This window comes from Oenanthe melanoleuca, chromosome 2 (assembly GCF_029582105.1).
Source record: "Oenanthe melanoleuca isolate GR-GAL-2019-014 chromosome 2, OMel1.0, whole genome shotgun sequence".
Lineage (NCBI taxonomy): Eukaryota > Metazoa > Chordata > Aves > Passeriformes > Muscicapidae > Oenanthe > Oenanthe melanoleuca.
Window position 1 is genome coordinate 64,271,494 of NC_079335.1, and position 12,020 is coordinate 64,283,513.

General features: G+C 35.6%; 1 protein-coding gene across 5 annotated transcripts in view; it reads left to right on the top strand.

The window, feature by feature from the left end:
• PTPN3 (protein tyrosine phosphatase non-receptor type 3) overlaps positions 1–7,618 on the top strand; it is a 122,212-nt gene extending 114,594 nt beyond the window's left edge. For all 5 annotated transcript variants that reach the window (XM_056484333.1, XM_056484335.1, XM_056484334.1 and 2 more), the window contains one exon: positions 601–7,618. In XM_056484333.1, the coding sequence (XP_056340308.1) occupies positions 601–678 (78 nt within the window). In that variant the 3' untranslated portion in view covers positions 679–7,618. The remainder of the gene's footprint in view (positions 1–600) is intronic.
• Positions 7,619–12,020: the final 4,402 nt, after the last annotated feature.

Here is a 12,020-nt window from a genome sequence, read left to right on the forward strand (position 1 = left end):
AGGAGATATGATGTCTGATCAAAATTTGAAAATAAAGTGACTCCTGCAGTAGTGTAGGTGGTAGGTGTTTTAGGGGGAAAAAAAAGGGGGTTTCAGCTAGGTAGTTGCACCTACAGGTCCTATATGGCAACTTTTAAGTGTGATCCTGTAACTTAAATGTGCCCAGTAATATATAACTGCACAATTGGCAAGCTCAGAATGCTCATAATAATCAGATAACTACTTAACCCTCCCTCACCCTGCCCAAATACATGAGAAGGTAAATATCAAGTTAAACTTAGTCAAAAGTAATGCATAGTTTTTACAAGTAATTCCTATTCCGTGAAAATTAAGAACATATTATTTTATTTTGGGGAAGTGTATTTTCCTTGGTGTGTGATTTTTAATGCTTGTCCTACAAGGAAAAGTAAATGTCAGCTTTGTTTACTGTGAACACAGACAGGAGAGTGGGATTTTCTCCTCCCATCCTTGTAGCTCCTCTCCTGTCATTGCTCAGGAAAGAAGGAAGCCGTGGAACTGTTAGTCCTTTTCAATAATATTGTCTAATCAGCAGTTTAACTGAACATCCATAAATGTTTTTGTGTTTTCTTTCCTACACAGAGCCAATACAAATTTGTTTGTGAAGCTATTCTTCGTGTTTACAAAGAAGGATTGGTTCGACCACTGGATTCCAGTTAGCATTGCAGTGGAGGATGAGTTCTTTTTTCACCTAAAAAACCTGCTCCTTAAGTAAAGCAAGGGCTTGTTTCTGGAAGCACCTAGAATGGACTAGAAGCCCATGAAAAGAAAGAGGAGCACATTTGAACTGTGGCACTTTAAATTTCTCAAGAAGATTGTTAAATCATGTACAGTATAACAAAGTCACATAGATAAATATATGACAACAATTGTGTGTAATATGCTTTATTCATATAGACCACCATAAACAATCATGGAAACCTTAACACGTCTTTTACTGCCTTAAAACACCCTTTACTTTGGAAGTTGCAATGTTTCTTGTGTTTTCTTTGAAATAGCAGGAAGAAAACTCCTATTATTGAAATGATTCATCTTAAGAAAGCGTTTAATATATTTGTATTGTATGAAAGTTCATTGAAGGTGAATATTTGTAACTTTCTTATTGGGATACTAAATATCCATGGGACTGTAACCTTGACTAAAAGGCTGATGAAGAGCTTTAAAGGCTAATGCATAACTACTGTACACCGAGCTGGAGAAATTTAGTATTCAGTTACCATAAATCTATTAGTGGATATGCCAGCTGTTATAATATGCTGCTTAGAAATCACATCTACTGTATGTGATGTGAAAATAATGCTGCATTTAGGCATTTATGCAGATGGTACAGTCTACATCTTCTGTTGATCAATTTTGGTTGCTATTGCCCTTTTGACAGTGACCTACTTCTTACAGTTTTAGTTACTGCACCGCTTTTCTTCTGTTTCTGCTGTCCATCTCCTTTGTACTTTTCACTGCTGTTTCTATATGTGGACTGAAAGCATTTTAACTTAAAACGAGGTTTAATTCTCTGTCATGTTTGTTTCCATGTGTATTTATGAGTTCTCAGATGTAAATGTGGATTAATGTTGCACACAAGTACTAGACTTTTGACTTACTGTGTATACAAAGTAGTGTAATCCAATACTGGAAGAAAAATTACTACTGAACCCATCAAATATGTTGCTGCTATTTCAAGGTGTGAAGCTTACAAGGGCACAGGTGTTGCTAGTGTTCAGGTGGTGATAAAAGATTGACTTGGTGCCCTCCAGCAAAGCACTCTTATCCAGTGAAACACGACTCCCTTTTGCAAGAGTTCTCCAGATTTACTGTGTTTCTTGCTTATACAGAAATGCAGTTAAATTCGCCTGAAGATTTACATGGAAAGAGAGAATGAATTTGTACACTGATGAGTAATTCACCCTAAGGTACACTGGTCTCTATTTCATTTCAGATGGGAGAATTGGACTTTCTGAACAGTATAACCACATTTGTATAATGTTAAATTATTTTGTGTGTGCTTTTTGATTAACCTGAGATAGTTATTAATTTTTTAATAGTGTTTAAAAAATATTCTAAGGGACTGTTTAAAACTCTGTTATTTAAAAAATTAGTCCTAAATAGGGAAAAATTTTTATGGGGCATAATAGCCAGATGTTTATATGTATAAAAGAGAAACTTAGATAATTTTTTTTTCAGAGACATATATATATATGCACACACATACTCAGATGTATTTTAGAATTATGGTTTGTATTATGGATATTATCATTTATGGCTGGAGTTTCATTATAGAAACTATCACAGCTGTACAATACACATCTCTCATATTACTGGAAAATTATGGTTTTTTTCTCCCAGGAGATAACTAGAAAGTACATGTAGGATGAGCTAAATTGCTGACTTGTCTTTTGTTGGCTTGATCCTTTCTCCAAGATTACATTTTTAGCTGTAGCTGAAGAAGATACCTGGTTACTATTTATTGATCAAAAGAGTTTTAATTGAGATGTGCAAAGTAGTTGGCAACACGGAAATCTTCTTGGCCTTGTTATGTTGAATAGGTTTGTGCTCATCCTTACATACTGCATTCCAAATTTCACTTTGACTGGAGTTTTCTGTATAATTTTGGATCATTGTCATCTTGCTTGATTGGGCATAGATTAGAAGACTGCCTTACCTTGCTAAATTGCATCAGGTAGCTCAATCTGTCTGTGAATCCAAATGTAAAATGATAGTGGACATGCACATATTGCTTGGGAAGCTTTGTTACATGTGTGCCTGTCTGTTACAACATCTCTTTTTTCTTTTTTTAAAGTTTTCCTGTGCCCAGCTCTCAGAGTCATGCCTTGCAGTTGGCATGACTTATATTTAATAGTTTGTCAAGAAGTGAAAAAAGGCAAGAAAATAAATTGTAAGAAAATGTTTAGAGCATCTTTGTGACATCTGTGTCTTTCATGGAAGTACTCACTGTTTCTTTGTGTTCAAGGTTATTCCTATATTCGAATTGCTATTTATGTTTCTTCGTGTTTAATATATACTTACCAAAGCACTGTAAATGTATTTCTTGTATGACTCCAGTCTCAAGATACATGGTATAGACTTGGGTTAGTATGTGTGCATTTAAATGATGACTGTCATATTGTGACAAGAAATGCTGCTCTTGTTCTGGTAAACTTGGGTGGGTTTGGTAATACCATTGGGGAGCTCTTGGATTTTAATAACTTGTTTGAAATTGCTGGCCACAAAGAGAATATTCAAAGCTATATAAATAGTAATCTCTGTAAGTTTTTTGTTTGTTTTTTCTTTTTTTTTTAATACCTTAGAGGAAATATTAGCAACACAAGTATCTTGTATAATGTGTCCATCTTTATTTCACTTGCTGGGTTTTGCACATGTACCTGCAGGGTCCATAGGGGAGAATTGAAAGGATTTTGTCTTCTCTGTAGTGTGTGATGACTTTGCACTGAATGAAGTATGCCTTAGATCTGATCTTGCAATGAAAGCATAATTATGAAAACATCTTAACACCAGCTTTTGTTTCCACAAAAATTAAGAAATTGCAAAGACATAGATTTAATTGATTGGTTTAGGGGGTTTTGGTGGGAGTCAAAACTTGTGACTACAAGTTTTTAATTGTCAAGCAATTGGCAAATGGTAGAAAATGCTGTGAAGACAAGATTCTGTATAACCTTCATAAACATTTTACCCTTGATTTCTCCTGTGCTGGCATCATCATGAGAATAAGTATTCAAAATGTCTGGTGTGGTGGTGGATGAAGAGGGAGCAATAAACCCTTGACGTTTTCATCACTGTGAAATACACTAACATTTATTTCTGCAGAATTAAACAAATTTTAACTTACTGGCTTTATATTTGATACGGAAGTAACTAAACTATTCAGCATGTCTTCAGAAATCTCACTTCTGAGACAGAGGTGAAAGGGACAGGTCTTGCTATATATTAAAAATAAGGAAAACAGTGCCCTAAACCATGAATGCCTTTTGTGTAACCAGATGTATGAAATAGAAATCATTAAAATACAACCAAACCTTTAATAGTGGTGGTGTTTTGCAAAAATAAAAAAAAAAAAAAAAGAAAAAAAAGAAAGTAATCCAGGGGCTTGCTTTTAATTATCCTGTCTTTTAGGTGTTGATACTAAATTATATGCAGTCAAAACGTACCCACAAATTCAGCAATAAGTCTTCATATGCACCCAGTTTTTTAACTGTTGGTTTTTCTTTTTCCCCTCATATTCCCTTCTATGCCATACTTAGTTAATATATATGTATTTTAAAAGAACTCTAGTTCTGAACTATATAATGAACTTTGCATTTGCTTTATTACAAGCACAGTATAGTACTTTTGTACAAAAAAACTATTTCCTGTAGACAGTGTTCTTGTGTCAGGCTAAATGCATAAATGTTGAAAATAGATGCACCTGGTTCATATTCAGTCAATTATAATTTAAACATAGATATTTCACTGATAATGGCTTTATTTTTCTATCCTGAAATGTAGCATTTAAGTGCAAGTTTATTTTACTCTTCAGCCTTTCCAGAGAACATGTGCTGGGAAATGTTTGTATTTTGATTAGTAAACTGCAATCACTGTAATCTACTTAGCTAAAAGTATTTATTAGGTGAAGCTATATAGAAGGTAAAGTTTTCATTAAATATTTTGTTCATTGTTTCTAGCATTTAAGTCCTGGCACTGATTATGCTCAGCCATCACAAATGGCTGTTTTAACCATAGTTTACATTAACAGTTTAAATACACCAGTCTAATGCAATATGATTTAATTTTAGTGTACTTTAATACTGTATAAGCTCCAAAGAGTAGCATACTATCACCAAATCCTGTCACTCTAAAGAAAAAAGTACGTTTCTCTGAATCAAAAGGAAGAACTACCACATAATATCAATACATTCAATTGTTTTTCAGCTCAGGCTAACTCTGTGACAGTAGCATTCTTACCACTCATATAAAGAGGAAATGTTGAGGATCAATAATATTATGGAAAAAAACAAATTGTATAGTCTGTAGGAGACCAGGAAATATTGTTGTCCTTTATTTATTTTTTTAAGACAAATTCATCTCAAGAGGGAACAATTGCTTGCAGACTACTTGGATAAGAGTAGTCTTTGTGCTTTCTTTTGGGCTTAGCTGCAGGTTAACCTTTAATTAAAGTTCTATTTAAAATATTAAAGCATTTATTTTAACAGACATTAGTGAAACACTTCAGTTTACTGCTTCTGTTTAACTTCTGTTTACTTGGCTTTCATGATTTTGTTTCCTGAAATGTCATTGTTTTGCCTTATAAAATCACTTTGAGGTTTCCTATAGTTGTGAAGCTGGCTTTGTCTCAGACAGGCAAAGTGATATTACTGCTGCTTAAGAAAGGGTGGGGTTTTTTCACATGCTGAAGGGGCAGTGTGGTGTTCAGACCAGTCTCAATTGATCTGCTTTCTGAGGAATTTAAACTGCTGCTAGCAGTGATAGAAATCATAAAGATATATGGAAAAGCATGTAAGAAGTGTTTTCTTCGGGGCAGATAAACCTGGGTTTAACTTAAATATTAAAAGAAAAAAAATCAAACCTTGTGAACATGAAAATGCTTTTAACAGATAAAGTCGGTGTGGGAAATACATTATTTTTCCCCCCTCTTTTTCCTTTAAAACTGTTCTGTGTTTTAAACACATGCATTTCTCTTGGAACAATTTCTTTAGTGAAGAGCCATACTGCTGGCCATGGGATTTAATTTTTGTCAAACCCACCTAGAAAATAATTTTAAGTGAAATGTTTTCCTCATCTGCTGGTTTGTGCTCTTTAGTAACATTAACAAAACCTCTGAAATATTTTCATCTTAAAAACTATATTGGCTGTTTTCATTTGATGTCTTTTTCTGAGACATAAATGAAACCTGCATGTGGCTGGATAATTGGTGAGGTTGCCCTGCATGCTTAAAAGGAAGCAGGTGCTTTGTTAGGGCTATTAAACTCCTTATCTAACATCAGTTACCAGCTTAAGCCAGAGTAGCCTCATATTTCTATCAGCCTTTTGCAAAATAAACATTTTGTAAACAGTCCTTTGAGCTTGTTCTCCCAAGGAAGTCGTCTTGCACCAATATAGAAATTATGCTTTAAAAAAACCAAAAAAGTTAAAACCTGAATCTTCAAGTAAGGCATGACTATTTACCAAATTCTGTACAGAACATACCTTTTAAAAGGAAGAAGATAAAATATTTTTCTGCAAAAATCTAAAGGTTAGCTGCTAGAAGTACCTTCTTAGCTGTAGGTGCAGCTTACTTAGACATAAAGCAAATTTGCTCTCAGCTAGTGTGCAGTATGGCCAGTAAAGCACAGAAAGTGCATCATCAGCCCACATGCCTGATTATTTATCAACTTTCTTGCACATGTTTGGTTGCAATCCTGTTTCAGGAGCAAGGAAAAAGTGCTGCCTTTCTTAGGGAAAGATACTGAAATCCTGCACAATAAATCCATAGCCTATATTGATCTTAGTGAGGTTGTACTTGATTCTCTGTCTAGTTCAAAGCGAGATCAGATGTATCTCTATGAGTCCGCAAGAATATTGAAGCACTCTATTAAAAAAAAAAAAAAAAAAAAAAAAAAAAAAGCTCAGCAATGTTAATTGCAGTGGGCTTCATTTGCTTCAGTTAAGCAGCAGGTGAGTGTGGGAGCACTTGAGTTAGTCCTGATCAGTGCCCTTCTGATTCAGAGCTTTGCATACATTATTGAAAACTTGGGGTTTAGCAGGAATTAAATTACTGTCTGTAGAAATCAGTGTATGCGCTCAAATGTAAATCTATTTCTAATCCCAGTTTTGCAAAATGAGTGACAACTATCAGATTGACCTGTGCAGTGATTACTAAACATAATTTATTTAGATTTTCACGCTTCATTATGTAGCCTTAATAGAGAGATACAAGGTATATAATGGGGACAGTCCTATAAAAGCTATAAAAACCTGCCTGCCATTCATTCTCACAAATGATGTACTGGTTAAAACTGATCTTGATTACAACTGATATGGAAACGTTTATAATACTGGAATAAATTGCATAGCAGTTGGGAAAGCCAAAGTTGTTTGGGTTTTTTGCAAGTTTTGAAGAAGACTCCACTATTCTAGTCACTAAGATTGTATTTTCATATAAGTTCAGTTAGCATTTTTGACAGCAAAATCTTGGAAGGTAATATCCATTTAGGGACCCTGGCTGTGAGGTTTTTTAATTTTTTTTTCCTTTTCCTGTAGCACTCTGTAGTTTCTTCTAAGATCTTAAGTGCCAGTGCATTAAAGAAATAAAAGAATGTTTTTGATGTATTTGGAAGGTAAGGAAAGAGATTATTTTGTACCCTATGCTGTACTTTTATTTTCAATCATTTGAAATGTAAATTGATGTTGATATTACAAAGCTTAATTTATTGTTTAAAAGTGTAGACACTTCTTGAATGTATAATTTTTCTTTTTTATTTTTATAGGAATAAAGGATTGGTTTTCAGTAGAGGTTTCTTGGGGTTTGGAACTGTTTTGAACAAAAATATAGCCACCATTTTATGCTTATTGGTTATATGGCTAATGGTGAAATAAAACATTTTTGGCTGTATGGTTTTACTGTGACTTATTAAAAAAGAAAATAAGAATTGCATTTAAAAGTTACAGACCTTTTTGATAGTAAAGGAATTACCTAAGAAATCACACATGGATGCAGCTTGAATTGTATCTAAGCAATCAAACTTGTATGGGAGATGTCTGGTCTATATACCACAGTAAGAAAAGAAAACCAAGCAAGTGTCACAAATTCTTAGGAATATTTCACTTGCAACAAGCTTTATGAAAGAGAATTGTCTTGGTTAATTAGGAGAATAAACATTTGCAGTCACGTCATGCAAGTTTGAGTGCAGATTTTCTTTTTTGCTCCTGTGTATAAAATCTGGAGCCTGTCCTTCGTTTTGGGATTTCATGTGTTCTCAGGGTACTAACCAGGCATGTCTGAGTGATCTTCTACACCGTCTGTTGCCCCATGGTGCTTATCACGTTTTCACCAAAAAAAACAGAGCCCACTGATGCTGTTCTTGAATTATTTCTGTTTACATGCATATTAAAATGCAAGTTCAAAATAGAGAACACATTGAACGAAACACTAACAGATGGATAGAGCATTGACCTGAAAATATGTTTGAGATTTTGTTAAGAACTGGGATGGTTGTTAGCCAGCACTTTTTGCTGTTTACAAGGCGTGGCTCTGCCTGCTGATTAGTCTTTTTAAGCTTGAGGCCAATAACCCTTCATGATGAAGTTATGAATTCAATAAAATCTCAGTGAAAGGAAGCACAAGGCCAAAACCAACCTTCTGGACAGCTCGAACACAGGATATGTGTGCATGCTGGAACCTCTTACAGGTACATAGAGAGCTATCAGGATGAGGTTTTGCTGGAAATCCAATTGAAGCAGTTTATTGAAAGATGTACTGGTATCTTCACAGCTTGATAGCAAGATAGGATGCAAGAAGGGCCTTTTGGAGGAGATAAGGCAGAAGTAAACTCCAAGCTTGTAGCTGTATCGTAGCTGACTGCTGGAGGGGAGAAAAGGATTTACCTTGCTGAGTGTTACACGTGTTTTTTGTACATGAAGGTGTTCCATTCTTTCATACAAGGCAATCCTTTAAAATCCTTATGGTACTGTTACCCTGCAGTGGAATGAGATGCTCCACTAGGGAGCCAGGAGTATGGAAGGAGTGCCTTCATGTAACTCAAGACTCCTAAGGAGCAGTCAGAGGTAAGAGAACCTCCCTTTTAACAGTCTTGCTTGAATTTGTAAAAACTGGGAATATAAATGTCAAATGACATTCCCCAGTATATGTATTATTTTCATGTCTAGCTTTTTCATGCCCTAGTTCAGTGATATAAACATTTCCAAGCAGTGAAATGAGCAATTTAGCTTATCTTCCTTGTAGTACTTGAAGTAAAATATTTTAACTAATATAATAAAAATTATTAATATCTGAATTCATGTTGATCTGGGATTAAGTTGTGGTTTTTTTGCCAGTTCTAATACAATGTAATTGAAGTGGATTTCATGTGCTAAAAAATAAATATGCATACGTGGCATGTGCAAAAGCCAATCTGCTCAGAAAACTCGTTTCTTCATTTTGACTGGCAAAATTCACAATTTGTTAAAATGAACCCTGTGAAAATAACTGAAAGTCATTTGGGGTCATTGCTGCTGGTCTCTGGGTTCAGAGCCAGTTCAGATTCCTAGGTCCATCTTCAGGAATAAGGGGCACCAATATTCTGCTGGAGCATGATAAAAGGCCAGACTCATGTACCCTTCTGTGGCCTGACACAGCTACTGGGGGGCTCAAATACCTCCTGCAACACTATTTTAAAGCAAAGGTGTTCTGATTTACTTCTGTTTCATTGAGTTTAGCACCCACCCGCAAAATATGCAACATCATTTATAGCAGGAGCCTTTTAGCTCATCCATGCATCAGGTGCAGTTTAAGAAATTAGTTAATGGGCACTGATAGGAAAAGGTTTCCTCAGCACTAGCTGTCTCTTAAGCCCAAGGGTTAATTGCTCAGGACAGTCAGGTTGCACTGACACAAATGATGGTGTGAACTGGGGTGTAAGATGGTAGTAACAGGATGGAAAGGTGTGTGAAAACTCTCACTGTATACTTTGATATAACTCAGAGTGCTGTGGGAATAGGAATGCTGATTGCTGATGGGTTTGTTCCTGCTTAAGTGCAATTTTTGCCTTCATGATTTCTGTGTCAGTGCAAATGCCTTGTTCTTTTAGACCTGATAAATTCTCATTTAAATACTGTTACTCCTTGCTAAGCATGATAGTCCTCAGGTCTGATCTGGTTAACTCTGCTTGGTGCATGTTCATGCAAATGTCATGGAAATGTAGCATAGGTTTTAAGCTGTGCATTCAATTATACAGATTCCAAGGTAGCATAAGCTTGGTGCTTTCAAATGGGGCCAATTTGCTTATGTATAATACTTAGCCTAAAAGGATGCAGTGGCTCCAGCATTCAGGTAATGTGCCAAAAACTGAAATCCATTTTGCCTATGAAATTACTTGTTGCTGCTTCCTGACTGGTTGTGAGTGTTAATTTTTTTTATTTTTTTTATTTTTTTAAAGAGTCAGGGCTGTGTTATTTTCATCTGTGTTGCTGGGTTGATTTTTCATTTGTTTTGTGGTGTTTTTCGTTTGGGGACTTTTTTGTTTTGTTTTAAGCTTCTTTTTTTTCAGTTTTAGAAACACTATTGCAAGAAAATCTCGCATTGTACTTCTGAGGGCACTTGCATTTTGAATAGAGGATGTTGTCTTGTCCTCCATGAAAACAGCTTTCAGTATTATGATATTGCACCTCTGCTACCTCAGTATCAAATAGGATGTCAGCACATGAACAAATGTCTCAAGCTGTCTCAGCTGGGAAAATGCCACCACCTCTGTAGGAACTCTTCCTTATACAATTTACACAACACAATGGATAATTCCTCTACTTTGGTAAGTAAAACAAGAACTGAGGAGAAGTGGAACTTCCAGCTGAAGGAAAGTTAGGACTGAACATAGCCTAGATGCTATGCAGGAAACCTACAGAACCCAAGAGTTATTAGATCTGCTGAAGACTGGAAGACAACCATTTACAAGGAGCTTCCTACGCTTCTCCCTCCTCCCCATCCCCCTTGGATTTTTACTAAGGGAAACAGGCTCTCCTTCAGTCCCTGTGGCAGGGAGTGCCACAGCCAGTCTGAGCTCCCTTTGGAGTGGGAAGGTTTCTTCACTCCTACAGAGTCATCTGTTCTCTCATTGCATGATGCTGGTCATGCTGGTTTTTCCCTGTTTGGCCTCTCTTACTCAACTTCACTCTCTACGGCAGCAACTGCTCAGAGCTGGCATGGCTTAAAACTCCTCAGCTAAGAAACTCCATCTGGGCAAGTGCTCTTACAGGAGTTCTAAAGATTTGTTTAAATGGTATTACTTTCAAATATTATCTCTTTATCAAGACAGGATAGGAAGGGGGTGTATATATATATAGAGAGAGATAGATGTATATGTGAGGACATACATAGAAAGAGAAAACAGAACATTTAAGTGAATAGCAAAACTAGCTCCAAAAATGGGCAGAGAACACTGACACTCAGTTTGACATCTCAGCCCTAAACAATACTAAAAAGAGTCAGTCTAAAATGAAGCTGGCCATACAGGTAATAGAAATAATATGTATAAATAAGGAGTGGGTTTTTTCTGGCATGCTACAGTAGTTTTTGTACTGAAGTAAAAACTTGATTCAAACTATTGAAAAAAATCTGTATATATGCTGGTTTTACTATTTATATGCATATGATTTTGCTTTTGTAGATCCTTGTAATACATGCATAATTTACTATTTCAAGTTACACTGAATCTTGCTTGCTTTATTGCCAACTGTGTAAACTGTTTACTCTTTTGTCATTACAAGGTTATATAGATTGAGGATATTTTTAATATCCTTAAATGACTTAGGAAAGTGGTATTTCTGGGAGTTTAGATGTCAGAGAATAGGGAAAATAAAATACTTTATGTAGCAATGATTACATTCAGTCTATATTCAAGCACTGGTTTACATATCATGCCTTTTGCCCTAATCAAGCCAATTATTAAAGTTTGTAATCTGGTGCAGTTAGGGTGCTTGATGCTGAGCTAATAATTATCAAATGCAATCCCACTTCCAATGAGCTTTCAGGTTTGTTCAAAACAGTTTATACATGCACAGTCAACCAAGCAATGGTATATAAGGAAACAGGGGTGTGACACCTGTTAAAGGGTTAAATATGGGAAGAAATTACTTCTTTAATAACTGCTCAATGACAGAGATGAGGCAGATATAATTTCAGCAGATATTTGAAGAGCCAAAGTTTGGCTGTGTGAACTGATGGAATTACCCCAATGCAAAGGGAATGATACTGCATGGAACCTGGATTATCCAAGTACAGCAAGGAAGAGAGCATAAAGTCA